We start from the raw sequence: 26,264 nt of genomic DNA, 5'->3' as shown, positions 1-26,264 counted from the left end.
GTTATCTCCACTGTTGGAAACTACAGAGAAGCAAAGCAACAATTTAAACATGTTCTCAATAAACTGTCAATGATACTTTACTCTGAGGATACAAGAATTGCTATAGACATGGAAACATGACCTTTGCCCTGCGTCATAATGCACTTTGGAGCAAAAAGCACTTTTTCATCTTCTGTGTTTACAGTGTTTACCTTAATGAGAACCCAGTTCATGACCGAAATTCCTATGTGCTGTTGTAATGCTACTAGCATGATCATAGGAGAGCTCAGCTGGCTTCAGGTAGTCCATCCTGTAAGCCAGTGCAAAATTACTAGACACAGGACAACCTCTTGTGCTTCCCCTTCAGCTAACGTTTAACATCTACAAAGCTTCCAGCCCCTTTCTTAAGAAGTTTTCTGCAGAGTAATTTTTACCATCTTAATGGGGTACGTTTTACTTCTGCCTTACATTTTTTTAATCAAGCCTTATTATACATCCAGTCTAAACACTTTGTCACTAACCTTGGTGATCACGCTCTTCAATACCTGGCATGATGTTGGTTAATAATCAATCAGCCAAGCCAGATACGTGTTTGTGATGTATAACGCGTATTTACACATTAGACACACGTATGCACTCTTCTTGTGAATAAGCCCCCAACCCACTAACCAGTTTTGTATTAGTTCACTGCATATATTACAATACATAAATATCACTTACATTGCTAAAGGCCAGTAAATGGATACAACACTTTAAATTTGCTGAGAACTGCAGAGAAGGACACTATTAAGATGATAACTGGTAAGATAACCATGTTATGTCTTAGTGCAAATCTGAAATGGCCTATTTTAAATGCAAGTCAGATTTTTTTAATTTTCTCACCTCTTCTGGTAGTCTCTTCCAGCACTATGGCTACCCCCTGCTTACCTACCCCATCAATTCTATGGCTGCTCATTATTTTTCCCAAAGTTTGCAGGAGAGATGCAACAGCTCAAGAAACCTAAGGTGTAATGCCTTTGTCAGTCCTAGATCTCAGGTTAATTCCACCTAATAACTAGTACGTACACTTATTGTCAGATAGCCCTTTTCAAACACGGGTGTTGAACGACTTTGTAAAAGTGAAGAAACTTTCCCTTATTTTACACATCCAGAAGCCAAGGCAGAGGGAAGTTTAGTGTCTTGGTCAAGGCTGGGAAGCCATTTTACTGTAAAGCAGGGAATGCAACTCTTCTATTTACCAGCTCTCAGTATTTCACTCTAAATGCTCACTGCCTTTCCAAATACATACTTCTTTTCAAAACTAAATTCTCATAAAAATATCATAATGCTGCCATTGTTAAAAAATGTGACATACAATCATGCAGTGGAAGCAACGTGCTTCACAATCTTTGGAGGAAAGACAATGTACAAACACCAATTCAAATAACATTATTAATAATTTATATCCTTGTTGCTCTTTGGTAAGCTAGCAACTGTCTGGTTTAAAAAAATAAATCTCATACTCATTACAGTCGATGTTCCACAGTAAAACAGAAATGTGGTATTACTGAAAGTACTGCCAGCAACCTGAATTCCATATATGTGTCCTATATGCTTCGCAGCAAAGCTGCTATAAATTGTGCCCTTCTGAAGTCCTTTCTTGCAGTAGTCCACTTGTCAATGTCACATCATCCATTGTAGGAATGACTTATGCTGATCGAATCCACACGACGCTCTTTCAAAATTAGTAATTTACAGAAATACAATCAGTGAGCACTTTTGATTCTAATTTAATGAGACACAGGATAAGATCCTAGGGATCTAGAACAAGGCAATCAGAAGAATAAAGGGTGGTCACTCACCTTTCCACCATGTGTGTCTGGTCCAGTGATAACCCATCAATTGCCGTGCATTCTGGACATTTGAACTTCTTCCGTGGGGTCACCTGCAGAAAGGCACGCCAGATATCATCAAATATCAACAGAAGGGACATTAATCTCCTTGCACAGAGAGCAGCGCGATACCTCTGAACATGCCTGCAGTGTAAGCTGAGCTGTCTCAAAAAGGGGGGGGGGTAAAAAAAAAAAAGCCACTCCATTCCTCCATTCAGCTCCATCTGGCCCAGCTGACTGCGAAATTCACAGGGGCCCAATAAAAAAGGCTTGGAGGGGTTTTTCCTTCTGTAACTGAAAAGAAGCAGCGATGACAAGCTCCTTAATTCCTGTTTAATGACTGTTTTCTCACTGCCAAGGTCCCTGTATAAACACCATTTGTTCTTGCAGCCATAACAGCGATGAAATATAGCTTCCCATACTTCACCGTAACGTTAATCCAACAGACGCTCTTTTGCTCGCTCCAGTTAATAGCTGACTGGCAAACTCTGCGAGACTCTCCGAATCGCACAGAGGTGCCAAATTACTCTGCTGTGCCCTCATACAGCTCAAAAACGTTTTCAGCAAAAACACACACTTTATCTTCTAAAGACTTTTCTAGGAAATGCAGCCACCAGTCCCAGTAAATGATGATGGACAGATGGGAAAATGGACCTTGCTAATTGAAGGAACGCCTGGTGGCCTCTAAATCTCATTCCAAGTTGACACACTTTGAAATGAATGTACAGAGTGAATGTCCAGACCTGAAAACGTGTCGAAACATGTCAGGAAATTAATTCAGGGATAAAAAGTTCATTTAAAGCTGATCTTGCAATTAACATTCTTGCAATTAACATTCCTATAAATCAGCTGTTGCCAGGCCATGACAGAGCAAGCTGTGGACAGTTGGCAATTTCTTTCCTCTAGTGATCTCAAATAGTTAAAATATATGTACGTGGGCGTGTATACATATATATAAATGCACATACATATATATAGCTATCATTTAAATTACCTTTCTCATACCTCATCTAGATGGCTAAAAAACCTACCAGAAACAACTGGTAAAAGACAATTCTCTGTTCCCAGTTAGCGTAAAAGTTTTACCAAAAGGGCCTTTCTACCATGGAAGGACAACAAGACACCCTACCGGGGGTAAGTGAGAGAAAAAGGAAGATTAAGTAATATACTGAAGCCTACTAAATAAATTTATATGAGTATGTACACGTTTTTAAACTTTGTGAAGCTAAACTGCAAAGAAGTCCCACCTTAATGACTGATTTGCCGGTGACATTTGCCACTAGAAAATTCATGGCAATATCTTCACAATTCATATGAGCATCCACCCAATTCTTGATGTCTCCAGGCATTTTGTAGGTGTAAAGATAGTTGAAATACTGCAGGATAGAGGGAAAGAGAGAGAAGATAATTTTAAATACAGATGCAGTAACTATAAGACTATTTCAGTCACAGAACAGCAGGCAGCTAAGGATGGATTTGGACAAACTGTGATACTGCCTTCAGCCAAGGACTACTGTAGCAGAGAGAAAACAATTTTTGGATGCTGAATTGCATAATTACTCCTCTCCTGACCAGCACACAAATTTCTTTACAATCAGTTTTGTTTTCTTAAACTGCTATCTACAAAGCTACATTCACTGCAAAATTTGCAGTGTAGTTACAGGTCATGCAAACTGGCAGGAGTTCTTCTGTAAGTTCATGAAGGTAACGGCTTAATTTTACAGGCAGAGACGAATCAGTTGTTTTCACAGCCACTGAAGGAGGCTTAGGGAAAGCTTGCAATTGGTTCTCTGACTGTTGTAGAAAACATAATCATGGCACCACATTTTGTGGTGTTGTGTATTCACACAGAACAACGACAGAAACACACAGAGCTCTTTAAAAAAGGTTCATGTTGTATATGGGTATCTAGAAGTTATATTACCTTGTGGTAAAACGCTGCCCCAGTGAGCACCATAGAAACTTCATTGGTCCATTCTGATTCATATTTCCATTTGTTCATCTCATGGTCCCAAAGATGCAGGCGGCCTGGATATCCAACCAGCCTGTCCGGGAACTCGCGCCAAACCTGAAGAGAAGAAGACGTGACACGCTGCTAAGCAGGCCTGCACAGCAAGCAAACACGAACGTGTGGATGCAACACATCTGCTTTGGGAGGTTAGGGTTACAGTGGTGCAAAGATCACATCAATTCTTCTAAGTCCCAATTCTTGGAATAGGAAGCTGCCTGGAAGAAGAACAAAAAAGCCCAAACTTGCTTTGGGAGGACCCTACAACTCAGGGAAACCACACCCCACAGCAAAAGGCCTCTAAAGCAAGAGCAGCTCCCTTGTTGTAGAGAAATACAACCAACCATTCAAAAAAATTTTAACACTAACCAAAACCAAGCATGACTAAAAGGGAACTTTTGATGTTAACTTCAGTAGATATGGCTACAACCTAACTGCTTTCACAGCTGGCTTTGGATCTAACCAACCTGCTTCCTTTGATAGGAACAGGCTTAAAACAGGCTTATATTTTAATATTTCTGGTATTCTTTAGTGGGTGCTTGGATGGATCTACTGCAACATGGAAGGCCTCTTTGCCCTTGACTTGTTCCAGACAGCTGGATACAATCAAGATACCATCCCTGTCACTCCATACATTATTTTGTAGCTGACTACAGGATCAAACACGGTAGACAAGAACAAGGAGAAGGGCATCATTAACGCAACCCCAGTTCTCCACACTGCTGGCCACATTAAATAATGGACAATTTTTGCATTAGGAAAAAGGGAGAAAGGATTATAATTAGAAGAGTATAATTAGAAGGGTCTGAGCGCTATTTGCTTGCTAAATACACAGTCTGTCTTTTTTTAGTTAGTTTTTTTAAAGTTAGTATTTATCTGCATTATTTGCAGACAAATTACTCAAAATTTGTCCTTTAATCCAAATAACTGCAAGTTGGAAGAATACAAGTCTTGACTCTCCAACACAATGGTAGGTCACGAGAGTTTCTCCTTCAGATTGGTAGTGTATAAACAAACACACACAACCCCAAATTTCATTGTGCATGCAAGATCGACAACACCATATCTCATGAATTCCCGATGATCACTTCACTAGCAAACCTCTTTTCTCTGTACAAAAGGCAAAGGAACCCTACAGTTGAATTTGCAGTAGTGTTACCTGGTGTTCCATTATCCTGCAAACCTCACCTCGTCAGCAGTTCCCTGTGGGCACTTTTTGTGTGCCAGTATGTTTCAGCTGGGAGGCCTGGACTGTAAGGGCTCTATGCAAGTATTTTGTCAAAGTAAATATGATAAAACAATCAGCTTTAAGTTACTGCTTCTATATCTACGTTTCTGTGATTTTGTATTACTATATACCTTTTCATCTGTACATCTCAACACATTTTATTGCTGTCAGTTAATATAGCTTCAGAATCCCATGATGAGAGCAGTTATTATTTCAAATGTACAGATGAGGAAACCTGCCAAAAATCATACAGGAAACAAGAATGGGAACCAGATCTTCTCACTCCCTGACTCATACTTTACCCAGAAATCAATCTTTCCAGACAGTTCTAGGGCACAAGTACTGGGATCGTATTTAGATATGACAACGCTCTAACACAGAGGGCTCTTGAAAGCAGAGATGATTTGGAACTCAAGGAGGAGAATTCACAGGACATTGTTACAAGTTAGTGCCATCAGCTAATTAAAAAAATACAGATTTTTGGCAGGCAAGCCAGTGAGGGCTTGAGATACCCATTTTGACATGATGTCAAAAACATTAATAAAGAACTCAAACCCAAAGGTACAGTCACGTCCTCTTCCAAAATTTTATTCCTCACTCTCCAAGACTCAAAAAATTAATGATTTCATTTTAATATTTCTTTAAACCTGACTATTAAAATGCCCATCTCCCAGCTGCTGGAAGGCACCACCACATAAGCTACCGAGGCTCAACAAAGGATTTGACAGAACACTACAGATCTGCAGCATACTGGGCTATGAATTCTTGTAGAGGGAATGGCATGCGTGTTAAAGGCAGCTGAAAGAAAGATTAAACTCAGCTACTGCCTTCCCAAGGGACTTCAGTACCTTCACAAGACTCATATCCCCTCTAGTTTTTGCCCTCAGTGTCATCTTCCAAGAGTGCAAATGACATAAAATAAAAGCCAACCATAAGGCATGTTACTCATACATACTCTTTGTATCACTATCAAGCTCAACCCTATCCTAATTCTGGCCTCTGAAAATTGTCAGTTTGATGCATTGAAAAAATAACTTGTTTGCTTTAAACAAAGATTCCTTTTAAAAGTAATGGTATCAAAGTCAGTGGAAAAGCTTGGCTTTTTCATAATGTTCATCACTAGCTCATTCAATGGTAATTCTGGAAAGGCTCCAAATAGCTGCATCCAGCTCATTGCCCAAATCCATACATATGTTTTGTGCCAAAATTAATATATATGGCTACTGCTTATAAGGAAGCTTTCAGAATAAAAACAGTAGTAATGATTCTTATACTACTCTATTTTGTACCACCAGCCATTTTCTTGTTTGATGGTTGCCTATAATTTATTAGTCTGTTAGGAATACATTCCATTTTAGCCAGTGATCTTATTAGTTTTTCTCAGACTAAAGAAGAATAGCCTGATTTAATACTGGTAAGGGACACATCCAAGGAAAAACATATTGCCAAGTGAAGAGGAGGTACGCTTCTTTGCGGACAATGCTATTCCAACGACTCTGCTAGACAACCCCGAAGATAAATAGTTTTGGATGAAGCATCTCCCAGATGAAAAGTCAAACAGAAGTTCTGACTTGGTAGTTTCCCTAAAAATCTTGTAAGAGACACCAAGAGAAAACGATAGTAATTTTGTTTCCAAGTTGAGTTCCCCAAGCGAACAGCTGAGCTAAAACACCCTCCAGTCTCACCTCTCCACAGCAGGTTTTGCCTCCCAGGCTCAACTACTCTGTGCTGCTTAGCTGCGCCATCAGCACAGCTGCCACCATTCATTCTCCATGCAGCCAGAAGCACAGAGAAGCACTTCCTTTTCCAGAACACACTCCAACATTTATTCATCATATTTATTAGACTACATTAAGTCACATGACACTTCAGGAACTGGCTAATTACAACTAGAAAATGTTTTAATGTAATAAACAGGAAAAGAATCGGTGTTTCCAAAGTTACCATGGCAACATTGTAAGAATGAAACACTGACTATCCTCTACAAACGAAAGAAAACCCAACCAATTGTATCGCGTCTCTCCTCCCAGAGCCCCATCCACTCCTAATTATCCCCTGGTCCTCAAAGGGAGGGCTTGTGCTATTACTAAACACCAAAGCAAAATGGAATCACCAAGCCCATTAAAACGTAAAGGATGCTTCACATGCACACAATTTGTAAAATAACTTCAATTTGAAGAAAAACTTTGAATGTGGCCAACAATTACCCATGGGTAAGTCTTCTGGTAAGCAGAGTTAAGATTATTCCTCCTACAAAGGAATGCTGAAAAATATACTTTTAACAGTCAAACGGGTCAGGAAAAATTCTTCCAAAGGCAGCGTTCAAACCTGATGATGATTTAAGCCTAGTGAAATATGCAATTCATCAGAGAGTTGATTTTTTTTTTTTTAAAAGAATGCCAGAGACATGAAGCACTGAAAAACAGCTCTGAGACAGAATAAGATCATCTCCTAGCAGAAGGCAAAAAGCTTCCAACAGCAAACACGCAAACTTAGCAATGCACCGGGCGGTGTTTTCTATGAACAACACCCATGGACTCAGACAATAAACCCAATTTAGATTATTTCTATTATTGCTGTAATAAAAATACTACGTTTTTGTAAGGACAAAGTGCTGCATAAGTACGTAGTAAGAAATGCTCATGACCTTCCTACTTGGAAACTGTTATCCCCACCTTTCAAGGGTGACAGAAATGCTAAGCCATCTGTCCCGAGGCCATCTGAGACACAGAGGTGGGAACTCTACAACCGCTGCTTTCAGTCTCAAACACCAAACACTTCAGGAGCAGCCAATGGTTCTGCTTCAATTTTTTAAGATTATGATAATCTAAATACTCGCTCCTGTTCTTGGGTCTCTCAGATACTCCCTCTGTGAACAACAAAGATCAGTAAGTGGGGAAAAAGTTGTCTAGCCTAACAGTTTTTTTTCCAGCGCCCCAAGTCACGCCTGTGATTTCATCATGTAACTTAACAGAAATACTTTTTTCAAAGTCAGAATGTCATGAGCATTCTTCTGCTACCTTAATACAGCAGCACACAGGGACTATTTTTCTGCTTGCTCCAACAGATTTACACAACGTCATAAATCACTGTACCATAATAGTTCACTTTTAACAAGTAAAAAATGTCTGACACTTTGAGTGTTACTATAATTTTTTATGGCTGAAAGTGTACAGAGATCAAAGTTTTCTGGGTTTTTTTAGGCTTGCTCTATACATTCAGACAAGTCTGTGACAGAGGGGGTTTTGCCACATGTTTAAATGTAAAGTCTCAAGGATGTTAGGAGGAGAAAAGAAAATTACTGAATGTCACGTTTCCAGCCCTTCTTATGACCAAAGCAGAAGCAGACATACTTTTAAAAGAAAACTTTCTAGTAACATTATATGCTGCTACTGTTCCCTCTGGATTCCCCTGCAAATGAGTCAAGAGCTTGAGAGATACTTTCCTGGTAACACACATAAACAGATAAATAAATTATCACAAGCTGAGGACAATTTAAACATCTGGGAGCCAGCTCAGGCCTGTCAAGCGAGTCACAGACACTCAGGGACAGGAAAGATCAATCTTCAGCCCCTCATTTCTGTGCCAAAGAATAGGAACTACATCACCCACCCTCTATGAGGGGAAAATTGTGTATTTATAAAATAACCTGCTGTGCTTCTGAATTCAAAGACATTTCTATTCATTTATTTAATAGGGGAAAAAAAGCCATCTCAAAATACAAGGATTCAAACTACCCACAGGTTTGTCTCAACTATCTGCTCAATAATTTTCCATCAATGTGGCTGTGCAGTAAGCTGAATTCACAGGCTCAAAAAGGAATAGGATTTATAATAAAATGCAAAAAACTGCAAATGTAATAGTTTTTCATTTGCCAGACCAAACAATCTCGTGTCCAGTCACATTCACACGCGGACTATAAGGACTGTTACTCAATCAATGCACATGGTCCGCAGAAGGCCAGTAAATGAGCCAGCACAGTGCAACAGCCAGACCTGGGCGTGAGGAGCTGTAAGTCCCAACTGCCACCTGATCACACCGACTCCAGGGGAATTCACGTCAACTTTGTCTCATTTTTTTTTCATGAGGATAAATAACCTTTTCCTGCCTCAGTGACCAGACTCAATATATGTGAAGTTACAGATATTCTCCACTGAGGATGTTTAAATTAACGCTTCAGACACACAAGCACCACAGTCCTACTCCTCACGACTGCTGGCTGACCCAGCTGAAACTCAGCTGCAGTTGGAATCGCTGCTTCAAAGCCTGCTTTGCCAGTAGCAGAGAGTCATTTGAAACTACTTACGCTGTCACTTAGGTTTTTATAAAACCGCTTTTTATTTGAGACAGCTCGATGAAAATGAAAATCAAACTGCAGACGAAGCCAGGATTTACACCACACGCACACTAAGCATTTGCTATCTTTCATCCCATCAGTTCACCCTCAAAACTAGTAGTTGTAAGCACCAACACAGACAAAAGTCAGTCAACTTGCAGAACTGCCAACACATAGATTGCTCTGCTGCTGCAGTGCAGTGCTGATAACACTCAGTGTAGACAAAGGAGTATAGAGAAGGCAAATGTGGCCAAAAAAAACCCCTTCCTTCGCTTGTCTTCTCTTCAGTCCATCTTTCACACTTCATGTACTAACCCGTTACTCTTAACCTGGCAAGGGAAGTATTTCCTTTCTGGAGACACACATGATAGATTAAACCTCTGTCTCCACTACTTAACATCTTTGTTATTACATCAGCATACCCACATTACCACAAGTCATTTCTTGAGTCCAAAAGCTCGGTACTTGCTAACAGTCTCTTTCACTTGAGGGGGAGAAAGAGCCGTGTATCTATCACATATGTATTCACGTCAAAGAAACACTTCCACCATCTCCTAAAAAATATCTTCTTCTGTTAACAACTACATTTAAGATTGTTAAAAATGAGACAACTGCCATACTTAGTTTACTTTCTACCTTTTAGAAAAGTGGTTTTCATTGTTTCTCTCAATTTAGGTAACAGGTTCACGTTCTAGCTCTCATGTATGAAGCCCAGTGTTGTTTTGCTCTTGACATTGCAGGTACAGGTGTGACTAAACTATTCAAACCTTTCTTAAAATATGATACTACATTTTCTAATGTTTCTGATTTATTTACAAATATAGTGTGTTTGTCTTAAATACACACATAACAGTAACATCAGATTACGGACTGTGTCGTATACTCAAATACAAACGGAAGACAAAAATTAACACATCCAAACCAATGTTCTGGAAGGAAGACAAGAGTGTTGCTTTAAGTGAGTGCACTTTTTAACAAACAACTCAAATGCCTGTGAAGACTGCCTCCTCTTCGTCCTGCCATGGGTAACTGATTTGGACAAACTCTCTTTTTGTTGATACCCTCATTACAACAGCAGCTGTTGAAGCTTTGCCATTTCAGGCATATGACCCAGGCGTCCCCTCCTTGACATTCTTCAGTTCCTCTTTTCACCGCACTCCACCGTACTTCGGCTTGTCCTCAAGGGGCCTCCTCTGTTCCCAACACTTAATCTCTGAAACTTGTCTTGTCCATCAAGACACATTAACTTGGATAGCACTTCTGATTTGTCTGAAAACTGTTTGAAACTGTTAAGAAGGATGCAATTCAGTCTCCAGACTGCTTCCATTACACCAATTACACAACATTTTCTGGAGTCTCTTGGCATTACTGTGCCAGTTACTGAAAGTTTTCCGTTAGCTGGCAGTTTTTTCCATAAAGTAGTGACTATCTGTAAAAATACTGCAGTCCTCATTGAACTGTTATGGTAAAGAGAGATGCAACAATCTGAATCAACAGACTATGCAGTGATTCCGCCACTTTACATACACGTGCAGTGTTGAAGCGGACAGCCTAAGAGACAGGGAAAACCCAATTCTCTTACCTCGTAGCCAAACTGGAGTTCATCTGAAGTTAGCATAATGATATCATCATCAATAGCCAACACTGCTTCTGTTTCAATCTCATCATAGGGGAAGAAGCGGTTACTAAGTTTGTTTTCTGCAGTCCTAACAACTTTCAGGGGAACACGGATCTTTGGCCAGAGGGAATCTAGAGAGAAAAAGTAAAAGAAATGGAATTCAGTATTATACTCTACTTCTGAACAGGTCTGCACAGCTGTTTTAGCTTCTCTTTTTTTTTTCTTCACATATTAAACAGAAGCTTCTTAATGGTCAATTCACAGCTGACTTTCAGTTAGGCAAACGTGAGCATACGAAGGCAAGAGACAGAAGTTCAGCTACATTTCCCTCTTTTGCTCTCTACAGGGAGCTTCACAGACAGCTATACGGGGAATAGCTTGCCCAAAACAGCAGCCTGCAGTAATCACATAACAAGAGTCAGTGATACTAGGTATTTACTGGTTTAGGACACACAGCAAGAAAAGACATTGTACTCAACTGCAACTATTTAAAAGAATTTGAAGCAGCAGTATGCGATCACTGACCGCAAGTCTAGGGTCGTAAAGAATTTGAAAGAGAATGTTAGTTCTACCAAGTGCTGAGAAAAATAAATTTTATGGTATCAATTAAAAATCTAGATACACCTAAAATGTTAATCACTGTTGACAGTTAAGGAGTAGATTCTGCGGATGAGAAATTTCTTTCATCTTCAAAGTGCTAAATCACAGTGATAATTTAAGCGAGATAAATGTAAAGGGATTCTACTTGTGCCCTACAGCATCCTTACAGGTAGAATGCGCTGGGGTACATAATCATGAAAATTCACAAGCCAAACCATGCTTTAACTAGCAACAAAAAACCCTGTAGATACAAAACTGGATCCAATTCACTTTACAATGGGATTAGATTTGCATTTCTTGCTATGTGTTTATCATGTAGCACCTTAATTTCACATTAACAGTTTCTGCCCACTTTTGCATATATTCAGAAATTTTCAAAATCCTATTCTATTCCTACAAAAGTATAGAGCACCAAGCTAAAAGAAATAGAACTAAGGACCAAATATTAGACATTAATTCTAAATGCACATATTTAACCATATACATTTTCTAGCACAAAGCTTAACAGTAGCCATTATTACAGTACAATGCGTCCCAAAAGCACCAATTCATCAAAAAGTAGTTTAATTAATAGCTAAACAAATAGCTGAACAAGGATAAAAGTGATTTGTTGGTTTCTTCCAGCTTTCACATAAACATATTTTAATGAAAACCTGAGGAAAAAGAGAGCATTGTAAGATAAGACTGAGTACCTTGTGAATAGCAGATAGATGAACACTTGAGTTTCTTACACTGGTGAAATGGAGGGGATGACAATGGTATAAGAAAAATAAGGAAAAATACATTAAATCAACTACAAAGTGACTGCTCACAGAATTTATTAGTTCTCTGTGTCAAATGAAAATGTGTAGAAGAAATCTCTGTGTGACTCTGTGATACACCTTGAAGGAAGGATCACTTCCCCTCTGCTCGGCACTGGCCACACCTGGAGTGCTGTGTCCAGCTCTGGGCTCCTCAGTGCAGGAGCGACATGGACAGGCTGGAGCCAGGAAGATGACGAAGGAGCTGCAGCATCTCTCCTATGGGGAAAGGCTGAGAGAGCTGGGACTGTTCAGCCTGCAGCAGAGGAGGCTCAGGGGAAGTCTCATCAGTATGTACAAATACCCGAAGGGAAGGTGTAAAGAAGACAGAGCCAGGCTCTTTTCAGTGGTGCCCAGGGACAGGACCAGAGGCAATGGGTGCAAACTGAACCACCAGAGGTTCCCCACGAACCTGAGCAAACACTTTTTCACTGTGAGGGTGACCGACCACTGGCACAGGTTGCCCAGCGAGGTGGTGGAGTCTCCACCCTTGGAGATATTCAAAAGCCATCTGGAGATCATCCTGTGCAATCTGCTGGAGGTGACCCTGCTTGAGCAGGAGGGTTGGACAGGAAGATCTCCCGAGGCCCCTTCCAAGCTCAGCCATTCTGTGATTCTGTGGTAGGAGTCTGTAAGAACCGTCCCTGGGCCTGAAGCCACTGAAATCTTCATCAGTGGTCTGAAATATATATAAATTGCCAGTGCAATCTGCAAGTGACACAAATCCCGGAGATGTGAAAAATAGTGAGGACAATAAGGTCATACTGAGTACTTTGGACTGCTTCGTAAAGTAGGTGCATTTGAACAAAAAAAAAAAAAAGACTGAGATAACTCAACACACAGTTAAGCACCAGGATCAAGGCAGCTTTTTCCCTAAAAGCAGCTGCTGAAAAGGATTAAGGGGTCAGAGCGGACATTAGTTCTCAGCGCGCTGCTGGGGCAAAATGGATTAATGCCATTTTTGCATACACAGATGGGTAAGTAGTAAGAAACGGGGAGAATGGAGGGCAATTCCCCCTGTATGCAGACACAGACAGATGCTAAAACACTGATTCTGGTGTTCGTATTTTTCAAATCATGTTAAAACACTGGAAATGGTGCAAGAAAGAACCACATAAGTTATTTGAGGGCAGGAGAAAATGCCTATGGTAGAACTTGGAGATCAATCTGTTTAGCTTACTAAAAGGAGGAACGAAAAGTGGATTTGATTAACATGTACAAGTGTCTACACAGGAAGAAAAATGCCACATATCTTCAACCAACTGGAGAAAGACATAACAAAAAACAATGACTGAAATCTGAATCCAGGCAAATTCGAAGTATAAATAAGGCAGACATTTTTAATAGTAACAGTGGTTAACCTCTGGAAGAAGTTAACAAGGACTACAGCTGATTCTGTACATCTTGTCTTCCAACAAGATTGGGCACTGTTATAGAAGATGCACTCAAGTTAGAAACCACTGGACTGAAAGGAAAGGTAATGTGGTGACTCATGATTTACCGGTCAACCCAGATGACCTTACCGCCCCTTCTGACTCCAACCGTGAACCTATGAACAGTGAGATTGCTGTCATCAGGATGAGAATAAGAAGCTTGAATGTAAACTACTAGGACATGGGGAGCAAATACAGAAATTCAGAGAATAGCACAAGGAAATAAGATCCTTGCTTGTGTGTTTTGAGAGTGAAAAGGAGGTAAAATGGGTGTCAATGAAAAAAGCCACTGTAAGGGCCAAGATAAGAGAAATCCTGAGAAAATGGGTTTAGTTTGTAAATAACAACATGCAATCAAATTCTGGAAGTGTTCTCAGCAGAAGGATCTGAAGAATGTTGGATGACAGACAACACCAAAAATAAATGGGTTACAACATGATACAATTAGGCACACACACTTCCAACTCCACAATGACCCAGAATCAGGTCTACTTCCTAGCCAGCTTTGCCCTCTTTCCACTGTCAGCCTGTTGCCTAGGAAGATAGCTACTACCAGAAAAGAAGTTGCTCCACTCCATCATGTAAAACTTGCTCCCTGGAACGAGTGTCCACGTCCTCATCGCCACTGGGCCTCTCAGATTTAACAGCTCACACAACACTTAAATAAAACACAGTTGCACACTGCTTAAAGACACCAGAGTCCAAACACTGCTTCACTAGGAAAACAAAGCAGTACTTCCAAACCACAGTAAGAGTCTTCAAAAGTCAGTTTTTCTTGGAGCTGTATTTTAGAAAGAAGGATTGGCATGCATGGGTGGCCAAAAGAAAGGAGAAGAAATACAGAGTAATATTTACTGGCAAAATTTGTTTTCAGTTTCCTACCCCGAGGTTTTTCCTGTGAGATTGAAAAAGTGATTGTAAAAATCTACCTTTATCTGGGTGGTCTTGTAAACCATGGCCTGTATTTGACAAGTATGCAGGTTCTTGTCCAGTTTTACTCACCTCTTTTCCTTCTAGTAGAAGGTGAGAGGCATCAGCCCAAACACTGATGCACACTTGCATGGCTCGTGATGTTGATTAGTAGCCAGTCGGAAGGATTCAACCACGTTACTGATGGGCTTCAATGGAAGTCACAGTCAGGCAGCAGCTGGGGAGATACAGCAAGTGCCTTGGGGCCACAACAAAAATGTTCAAGAGCCATGGATTCCAGTTACAGTGCAATGAGCTCATTTTATTCTCAGCATTGTAAGGTCTTTGAAATCCCCTGCTCGAACCATAATCTGAAACTATGATTCCAGCAGGCCACAACTGAAATTCCAAAAATTTTAGTCTTAGTAGTCATTCTAACCTCAGGAGGCAGAAACGCTGAACGACTGGAACCGTTTACTGCGAATTAGTGCTCTCAAGTCAACTCACAGCTTTCTTACTGGTTTACCATACAACATGCAAGTATCCGTATTTCTAAGACAGTTTCAGGCACCTCACAAAGACACATATCATGGCCTCATACAGACTGTAGACTGCTTGATGCTTGCAAGCTCCTTAAAGACCTTTGGCTAATTGCCTATAATCATCCAATTATAATCTCAGTATTGGTATCCAATAATTTTAAGCAGCCTGCTAGATCCCCAAAACACTCTCTGTCACAAGTGTTTCAGTAGTAATCAGAACTGCCATAGGTATGTACCCATTTTTAAATTTGTATTTATAAATATCAATGAAGTTTACACTTTATACACGTTAAATACTCTTTTACTGGGGCTTTTCCTCCTCTCACATCTGCTACACAGACAAAAAAAGGCAACCCAGTTTCAACAAAGATCTTATTTTGGTGAAGGAATACACTGAAGCAAAAATTGAAACTGAAAAGTCACTTGGATTGAAAAATAATAATTCAGAAAAGCAAGCAAGCATGGATGCTTTAAACTTCTAGCTCTTCAGACAAATCAACCGTTTGATAACCTACTAACACACATGCCACTTGCATAAAAATAAGTAACAGAAGAAAAAATAATGAAAATTATATGAAAAATGAAGGTGTAATCTAATTATAATCAACACGCATCTCAGATGTCAGCAAACCCCGTTAATCCACATGATCTACTAAAGTCTTGGAAAGTGTCTCAAAATGTCAAATTCTCAAAAAGAGCTTTGTGACTGCAAAATATATGTGCTTCAAGAAACATAATACAAAGTTTCTGAATTTGGACTTAAATCAATGAACAGAAAATACCAGCATTTTGGAGAAACTCTGAATAAGACGTTAGGGGATCAGTTACCGTGCAGCACACCAAAGCTGCTCGGTGCCCAGAGGCTGATCTGATACGGAAGGGTGCTGCACCTTCAGAGATGGAAGCGCCCGGGGGAAGTCATGACACACACCTGGGCAAGCGCTTTGGCAGCCTGGCCAAGAATGACCATCACAAAGGACAGCAGACTCCAACCAGAGCCAAGTATTCAAAACTAGCCCTGCTGCAGGAACTCCAAAAGAAATATATAGTCGATAAAAAAAGACAACAGCTACTTCAGAAGTCAAAGTTTCAGAATCTATCAGGAAGGTTAAAACTGTCCATATTTAAGACCACAAGAGTATTTGTACTTTTTTACGCATAGGAGGAATGTGGCTTAAAGAGAAGTCAGAGACAGGGTCTGCCACTTCTGTAATACCACGCTCTGAATTTTCAGATACTGCTTGGAAAGTTATGAGAAGCCTCAGAACTAGCAGAACGTATATGGAGGAAATTCTCAGTTTAGTAAACTTTATTCTAACCAAGGTAAAAACACATGCTTTATTCTTACAGTAAGAGGACACCGCATCATTTAACAGAGTAAATATAAATATAAATATAAATATAAATATAAATATAAATATAAATATAAATATAAATATAAATATAAATATAAATATAAGAAGCCCAAGACAAGAAGGCAGATGAAGTCTTACGTGACAGCATGAGAACCTTTAAACGTACAAAAGTAAAAATGCATGTTTGGACTGAGAATTATTCTTAGTTCTTTTAAAACCAGTGAGGACTTTCTGTGATGCAGCAGAAGACAGTTGTAAAATATATAAATAAAGCTCTCTGGAGTGTATATAAAAACCCCGTATGTATGTGCGGAGTCTGAAGAGAATTACAAGCATCTCCTACTGCACACCAAATGAAATAATTACGAGAGAAGACTGAACACCACTTACACTTGCTCTTTGGCAACAAGACTCAGGGCATTCTTGGCACCTCGTCCTGTTTAGCACTACTGATGCACTGATTGCAGGAGCTGCCCACAGAAAACAGCGTGTGGTCTTCTAAACACAAAATTAGCAGTCTCCCAACTTTGCCAAATGCAGCTTCCACTTCCAATGGGCTTCCCACCCCTAACCACCACAGACATGGCTGGATTTCTGGCCAGCCCACAATCCCACCATTAAGTCCTGCAAGTCTCCATCTCGCAGGGAGTTTTTCAAGCACGATTTCAGGATGATTTCCACAAACTTCAGGATCAAAAAAGTGCCGTAATTACATTCCCATTTAAAACACTCACATACAGAAGTGCAGCAAAAAACCCCATCCACTAAATATGCATTTCTCAGCTACAACCCCCAGTGAATTACGTGAAAGACTTAAGGAAGAGAAGGGACGACAATCATGAGAGAGAGGCAACTTCATTATAACCTAAAGGAATACCCTCTCACACCAAAAAACCCTTTAAATTTCCACAAATCCCTAGGCTTGCCATCACGTGTTTGTAACAAAACCGTCAGTGACATAAGTTTGCAAAATGCTTATATATAAGAATAAATTCTTAGTCTGAAATCCATCCCTGTTTCTCAGCTCTAAATGAACTGTTACATCAAAGAGGGATCATTAAAAATAACAGAGTTAATATTTCTATGGAGCCTATTATCTATTTTCAAAGAGAAATGGCACCGTCATGTTGTTAAATAGCATCATTCTCTGTATCCGTGCTTCTAAGAAACCCAGAAGTTAATAGCATCTGAAGGGGTCCTTTAGCAACAGATGCATTCTTATCTATCTAGCCAGCAGACAGAAATATGTTTATATAGGAGATTACTTGCTCTGATTATTAACCATCCATTTCCAGTTTCAGCATCCAACCTAAAGAAAGTGAGAACCAACAGAGCTGCTGTACAGAGCTAAGCAGTCTTCTTGGGACACCCATTCTGAGCAGTATCGAGTTCAGAAACAGCAAGGGATACCCGAATGCGGACGGTTTGTTGCAACTGGAAGCAGCAGGTGAAGATAATGAGGAGGAGATGGAAATCCAGTGTACACTCTTGATGGAAAGAATTGAATGCTTGCCAGTATTAAGAGCAGTATGACAAATTAAAATTAGAAAGAGATCCACTTATTGGCTAAAATAATGGCATTCTGATGACTCATACAGAGATGCTTCCTCAGTAACACCAGCTAGGAATAGCTCAGGACTGCTGGTAACCTGGCACTGGAGTACTAACCCATATTAAGCTCAGACTTCCCACAACTTCTGAGGAGCCCATTTGGACCTACAAAAAGGAAAAACCTTTCCAGAAGTTGTGCAAGGTAACTAAGATCAATAAAAAAATGGCAGGAAACACTTCTAAACACACTGCTCTCTACGTACCTGCAGTTGCACAGAATCCCATTCACCACCCTCTACTCTCACACCTGATCTTTTATAAAATCTTTTGTTTGATGCTCATTCTAATTCGTCTGTAGTAGTCTATATGAATTCAACTAATTGAACATGGATGATGGAAGCCTAGCAAGTATTTTTTCAGTCTCCAAGACTGAAAGCCAGAACTTAGCTGGAATCTGAAGTTTCAAAAAACTGTCAGAAACAACATGATCTGCTTGTTACATCTACTTATTACCAGAATTCCTTCAATAAAGGCTGACTGAAAAGGTCTGTCCAGGCACTTCAACTGCTTCCACGTAGAGCTATCTGTTCAAAACAGGTGCTTTCTACTTACATTACAATGTTTAGATTGGTCTACAGTCATGCACAGAATTCCTCTGTTATATAACAGAATAATGGTTTCTAGGACATTATTTAGAGCCCAGTTTTGTTAAGCTAAATTTCTAGACTTCCTTGGGAAATAACATTGCAAAATGTTTGTAAGATGATTCATGGAAGACTAAAACCACCATAAATTAGTTCTCTAGCTAATCAAGGAAAATGGCATTAAGTCCATGGTCAAGAAGCCAAATTAATTCAAAACCAAAAAAAGAAGTTAAAACAAACATTTCCACCAGTGCTGACTGTTAAAGGCACAGTATTGAAAAAAACCTGCCACTGAAGATTTTTTATTATTTTTTTAAAGTTAACACTTCCTTAAGATACAGTAATCCATAGGATATTCAGGTTCCTTACCCCCAGTGCTCTGTATCAATGTTGCCCATTACTAGCACCAAATTGAAATACAGACGATTATTGCAGTGACACCCGTAAGCCTCATAGTCTGTATCTTATCCCAAGTTTATCAGCACCTTAGCTCCAGGAACCACTACAGATACAACTACACAAAGTACACATTCTTTAAAACACACTTTTCATTTTTATAAAACTGAACCTAAAAAGGAATCAGACTATCACATATGATTTGTAGCTCGTTGCCTATTTATTAGCAGTAATGCATTTATCCATTTTCATACTGTTTATGTGGTAGACAAAATGGTTTCTTCAATTGTCTGAAACAAATGTAATGAAATGTTGGTGGAAATTTCTATCACAGACTATTTCCTTGAATTTCAGAACTAGCAATTTAGACAAATCCAAATGAAAGGGCAAAAGTATTTGGTTGATGGAGAAAATGAAAAAACACCCTGTCTACACAAATATTCCCAGCAGCAGGCACTTGGACCACAATGTTTATTTTAATGGACGTGGAGTAAGCGATAAAAGAAATAATCATTTTTTCCTGTAGTATTTTAAAGCTTTTAATCTTTTTAATAGTATACATGCAGTCATGGGCCTGCTGACATTACTGATGGGTCGACAGGCTTCTTGCATGCCCTGCATGGCTGAGAATATATGCAAAATTCAGCCAAATACAGAACAGAGATCACATCCCCCAAATCCAGAGAGCGCTTAAGATCAGCAGGATGATTCTATAAAGCTCTAAGGTTCCAGATTAAAATCATCATCGTACGTGATATTTTCTCTCTGCTATTTCACATATAAGATTTTTACCATCATAAGCACTCTGAAAACTTCAAAATGTTTGCATCAAACAGCTGTGTTGCTCACAGATTCATCTGCTGCAGTTCTATTTTTTTTCCTAAGACACCGCTCATATTTTGGGTTCAAAAACAAGAGATTAGACCCCTGGTTTCCGATCTCAGCCAAAGCACAGTGCTCCTACTTCAGCGCACAGATTCTGCAATGACCTTAAAACGCACAGGAAAGCCTCCACTCCTTTACCCATACCTATGTCTACAATATCTCTCAAATAAAAAGTACGGGAAGGCAGCATGTTCAACCAGGCAAAAGAAAGGCCGAAGCACAGGACCTTCTTGAATCAATTCCTTGCCCTGAAGCTGAATTACTGAGTGATGGTGAACACTCCACCTCTGCGTACCCCGGTTTCTAGAGCTGTAAAATGGTAATAACCAGTTACTCTGCTGGTCATATAGCCAGGATACATACACATCTGTAAATGTTTTGAAGGTACTCAGATTAACTTAAACCTATAAAAAGCAGTTTCTTTTATTATTTATATTTTGATTTCAAAGTAGACATTAACTTTATAATTAGAAATCTCAGCACCTATCTAATAATAACATCATGAATAATGCTACTTACATAGCAGTTTTAGACTATACATCTCAAAGCATTTTATCTAAGACAGTACCACTGTATTCATTTTATAGACATGGAAACTGAGCATCAGTAAGAAATTAGTTCCCACTCAGCAGACAGAAGTTGTGTCTGGTCAGTGTCCCGCCTACAAGAACTATCTGCCCAAGAAAAATAATTGAAACATTGTTTTTAGTGCTCATTAATTTTTATTTCTCGAGAACCTTGTGACACAGCCCATGTGTCCTTCACTGTGTTCAGGTACCAGTATGGCAAAACAAGTAGGAACTCAGGGCAGACAGCTGCATGACTAAAGATCAGTCATTTAAGCCTGTACTAGTCACCTTGTGTTTCCTTCATACTCAGTAGAGGAAAAAAGGGTATTTCTGGAAGGATGATTTAGTTTACCCTAAAATAAATACCTAATGCAGGCTAATGGAGGTGTTGGTTGCTTTTCACTGGTGCTAAAGGAAACGCGGAGTGATGAGCTCAGACTACACGTGTAGTTCTCAAACATTTTAATTCATGAGTGGGCCTTGCAAACTCATAGGACAAAGGGAAAAACAGTCTTTAAATTGTTACTGATTTCTAGCCCATATGCATGTAGCTACTTTTTCTCCAGCTTTATACTTCTGTATGTTATTTGGGTGAAAACTTTCCAGTCAAGCGTTCCATTAATCCGCTGCCCTATTAGCTGCTTGCTTACTTTATTATCAGCCAATGTGACAAAATATTTCTGAGTCCTATCAGAGCTGCATCTGCCCCGAGAGGCCTAGATCTGCAAGGAGTTTGTGTCCATACACCTTGCACACTCCCCACACTCGTTACCATTCCGCAGTGCCGCAGCCGAGATCAGCTACAGCCTCTTACTGCACTCGGGGATGCTCAGCAGCACTGATGGCACTGAGGGAGCACAATTCAGCCTCGTCATTTGTCTGACCAATATCACCAGTAGTTCATTTTCAGGGCATGCTGACAAATATATCTTTTCACTCAAAGTTTACTAAATGTTGAGGACAAGCAAAAAAGGAGTTTTATCTTATGGAATGTTGCATTTGTTGAGGGGTGCAGCATCTTAAATTTTGTACAATATTTAGAATAGAATATTTCATTTTTATTCTGTTTTCCTCTTAAGTCCTGAGTTTGCCGAGTTTCATTACATAAAGGCACTATTACAAGTACGCAAGCATTCACAAAAAAACCACCACCAAAAACCAATGTTAAATTTTAGAATATGCATGTACTTCAAAACTTTCCATTCCTAGGGACAGATCCCCTCTGTTTCCAATACATATTGCTTTGATAACAACGACACTTTCAGTTATATTTTCCTGGTGTTGACAGAGGAAACAAAGGAGCAGCCACATGTTGTATTTGTGTGGCACTATGCCAGCTACATCTCAGGAGACCTAAATCCAATTCTCAATTTACCACACATAATCAGTAAGGAAGACAACTTCACCCAGCGCCCCCCCATTTACCCATGCAAAACAAAACCACACAAAGGGTTGCAGCGACAAAAGCCAAGATTTGCTTCTGTACCAAAACGTGTTCCTTACGCAGAGAGGACCAGGAAATACAGCACTTGATGCTCTAGGAGGTTAAGCACCTCAGCTTTACTATAACCAATTAAAAGTGAATAGCCATAAAAGTGCAGATACTACTGTAGGGTAATAAACCAGACTTTATCAGTGACAGTGGTGCACATTACAAACTTCAAACTCATTCCTTGCTCTAATCCATCAGAAACTTCCTGGCTTTAACAGGCTATAAACAGCAGAAGCTTTGAAGTCCAAGGATTAGGATCACTAATAGACAGACTGAACGAGAGACCGGCTGAAGAGCCAAGTGGAATGCCCTGCATGGATCTGGAATAAAACAAGTTAATTTAATCAAACTGACCTCTCTCTAGCCATAGGCCAAAAGATTACAATGGTTATAACAGCAGTAAAGGGACAAGAAACTCTAGAAACGAATAGTTATTTGCTTCAGAGCGATGCTTAGGCCAAGGTAAGGGCAAAACTGCCAATGTTTTCAACTGCGCTCTCAAACCCGCAATTTTAAGCTCTACAGCTAAAAAAAAATTAACACACACTTTAATTTTCAAGAATTTCTAAATGCAAGATTAATAGAATGGTTTAACAAAAAAGACCATTCTAATGATTTATTTGCTTCCACTCTCCTGTATCTCAGACTCAAAGGAAATGTGGAAACAACCCATCTGGGTTAAATCCACCTGCATTCAGCGCTCACGTAACTGAATATAAGACCAAGCATTTTTGCTTTTAGAAAAAAGCTTCTTACTGCAAAAATCCCAGTTACCATCAATTTGTACGCCACACTTCTCACTCTGAAGGACTGCAAAACCTTTAATAAAGCACTAAACTTGAGGTGTTTAGCACAGCAGTATTACAGAACAGTTTTTAAAGCAAACAATAAAGCTACTCTGCTTTAAACTGGAGCAAGCTGCCAAAATGGCAAATGAGCCAAGCGAATGATAGCAATAGCTTGGCTCTAAGAAGCTGTTAGAAGATGGTAAATTGAGACAAGGGATTAATTTTTACATTGTACCTTGCCGCTATGCAGAGCGGCTAACTTTGAGGAGTGGAAAGCTGCAGCAGCTGAAGCCTCTGAAAAGAGAACTACAAAGCGAGGAGTCCTAACGACACGCTTCGTTCGCTACAGAAGACAAAGGAATCCTCAATATAGCATTGTTTTGTGAGCACACATTCCTAGAAGGCAACTCTTCTTGTCCCACAAAATCACCACAATTTCAGATGAGAATGACAGATTTATACGTACAGCATACAGGAAACAAACTCATTTACAGCTACTTATCTACAGTATTTAATCAAGATTGACAAGAGGCAGCTTTAATTGCCCAGAACAATGCTCAGGATTTTAGTGTTGGGAACTTGGAAGAAACTCAAAATAGGAAGCAATAAGCATGGAAATAAAATGAGTGGCATTGGAGTGGCTGTCTGGCACTGGAGAGGATTACCACAGGCCAAGCCTAGCTGCCTGCCTTTACATGGGGCAATGCCTCCTGCCTCTCCCACTTACTCCATGGTGACTTTGTAAAGGAATTCACCAGTGTCAGGACCTGTGCTTCCAGCTAAGGACCTGGGAGAAGAGTAAGAGCAGCATGGTGTTGTGAGGCAGACAGCCCAGGGCTGGGGGAAAAGGGAGCTGGTAGGAGCCAGAGCAGCCATGGTGCGTGCAGTGGCATTACATGGAAGGAGACAGAGGAACTTGGGATTAGGATCCTGGGTTTGAAAATGTAGGCAGCAAGTTGTGAGGCTTGGGCAGCTGGAGACTGAGGTCCTGGCACGAGGGGATACAGTATGGCAGCATGCCAGGCCAGCAGGTACCCCTGCCAGCAAAGCACACCTCAGCTACTGAAAATTAAACAAATTAATTCAGAGATTTACAGCACTGAGTTCACACTGGAGTCATTAATGTGCTCTTGAAACCACATCTTCTTCCAAACCCTACACATTTAAATCATTTGGGAAAAGGTCTGTGAATGTGCCCTCATTTTACAATAACCATGAAATAAAAAAATTTATCATGTAGACTTCACCAGACTCACTCATAAAGACTATAAAGAGCAACAGAGTACCACATGTGTTGGAAACAGAAACATCTTTAAAAAGTCTTCCTGGGCTAGCTGTAGCATTTTCACAAGATATTCTGGTGGTGTGGGAACTTCTTTTCAGACGCCCAAAATATCCCAAGTTTTCATTTCATTAGTCAAAATATTCACTTATTTTATAGCTCCAAGCATTCAAACTACTTTGCTGCTTTGAACCACATTTGCCCTAGAAAACAGTCTAGCAAAAGTCATATTCACTGCTATGAGAGAGTGTCTACAGAGAGATAAACCCAAGCACTGACAAATCAAAGATGGGTCTCTCCTTACCACTCCCCGAAATAAAGTTTAAGGACAGAAATGTTTCTGTAACTACTGCATCTGCCACCTTTGAGTCACAAGTTAGCAGCACAACCACTGATGTGCTTTTTTCATTTAATCTATTTTGGCTTTACTCATTTCACTTTCAAAAATAGTGCCACAAAAAAAAAATCCACATTTATTATTTCAAAAGTAACCATTAAATACTTTTCAAAGATAAATTAATGAAGTAGAAGAGAGGTCATTCTGTAACAGGTGCAAGTAGGCATCCTACCAGCAGTTTCACCCTCCTCCACCTCACCCACCAGGGGGCCTTACCTTCTGGTGGATTCTTATTCTGGTTGTTCCAGACAACTAACAATTTGGATAGACTAGGCACTTTAGACACCTCCGTGATGACTCGGAAAAGGCTCTCCACCCGGTCATAGGTCAGAACTATGGCTGTGAAACCTTGGGACTGAGGTGGGATCAGTGGAAGGAAGAGTGGGTTGCTTACACTGCTCCATTTCTGTGAAGGAAAACAAGAAAACAGGAAAACAATTTGATTAAAGTGACTTATCCCAGTAAGGAGTAATTATTACAGTAGGGAGTAATTCACATAGCCAGGACCTGACAGATTTGGAATTTGCTCAATGAAACACACTGACTCTCCAATTCTGGCAACAGTCGACTTCAGTAATTTCTCAAAACCTTCATTCCCGTATCTTTCTTAATTCAATTTTCATTTCTGCCTAGCTGTAATGTTGCAAACAAGAGCTGGTTTAGGTAAAAAATAAAGTGGAAGAGGCGGACAGATTTGTGGAGAAGGAAAACCAAAGTGAATTTTGAACCCAGCTAGCATGATTCAATTCTCATTTACTAATCACTATTTCAAGACATTTATATTTATAGTCAGGATGCAATAAACAAAGAGAAACTTAATCAGCACTACAATTTCAGAAGCAAAAAAGAGTTAACAATAAAATCAAAGCAGCAAAACCATAAACCTGGCATAAAATGAATACCCAAACAAAAAAGGCAAAAGCAGGCACTAAGAGGAATAATGTACTAGCTTCCACAAAACTGTGTTTGTTCAATGGTGAAAAAAATCACCTATGGCAATAAAAAAAATAAAAGAGGCGTGAGATGCAAAGATGAATTTCAGAGAGTTATCTACTCCTTGTGAATTTTAACTAGGGCATCCCTTTTAAGACTTTAAAGGTCTTACTTCAATGCACTGCCAGCATAAGGAAGCCAGCTCAGCTGGCAAAAGGCAAGACAGACAACTAAATTCTCACTGAATGTGCCAGCCTCCTTTGGAGCCGCCAACACGGGGCGGGAAGCAGTGAAGGACCCTTCGACAGGAATGACAGCGCCAGCATTTCAGTCTCAACTTTTCCATTCCAGCTGATGTTCCAAGCAGGGGTTGGACACAGAAGCAAAGGGAAAAACAAGACCTTTTGGGACGAGGTGAAAAGGGGAGTTGGGAAAGCAGAAACTAAGTGATGCTGTTTTGCAGGGAAGTCTTGAATCCTAGCCTGTAAAAACCATGAACACTCATCAGAGGTTAGTAACTGCCAGCAGTTTACAGAAATACTGTGAGAATCTCCAGCTAAACTCATACCATGAGCCTGCTGGTATCAGGAGGAAAGCGAGTTTTACAGACTCAAAAGTTATCAGCTCATATTTGCAGGAAATAAACTC

At 39.9% G+C, this 26,264-nt stretch overlaps 1 protein-coding gene across 1 annotated transcript in view; it reads right to left on the bottom strand.

The window, feature by feature from the left end:
• The window catches only part of EXT2 (exostosin glycosyltransferase 2), an 81,028-nt gene that overhangs the window by 7,268 nt on the left and 47,496 nt on the right, over window positions 1-26,264 (bottom strand). The window contains exons 9-13 of the mRNA XM_074809752.1: window positions 24,900-25,089; window positions 11,005-11,171; window positions 3,775-3,918; window positions 3,098-3,226; window positions 1,821-1,903 (exon numbers count right to left, since the gene is read on the bottom strand). Of these exons, the coding sequence (XP_074665853.1) occupies window positions 1,821-1,903; window positions 3,098-3,226; window positions 3,775-3,918; window positions 11,005-11,171; window positions 24,900-25,089 (713 nt within the window). The remainder of the gene's footprint in view (window positions 1-1,820; window positions 1,904-3,097; window positions 3,227-3,774; window positions 3,919-11,004; window positions 11,172-24,899; window positions 25,090-26,264) is intronic.

The sequence above is a fragment of the Strix aluco genome, chromosome 31 (genome assembly GCF_031877795.1).
Source record: "Strix aluco isolate bStrAlu1 chromosome 31, bStrAlu1.hap1, whole genome shotgun sequence".
Classification (NCBI taxonomy): Eukaryota; Metazoa; Chordata; class Aves; order Strigiformes; family Strigidae; genus Strix; species Strix aluco.
The sequence above is the reverse complement of the archived record's forward strand: the minus strand, read 5'-3'. Positions and strand labels throughout refer to the sequence as shown.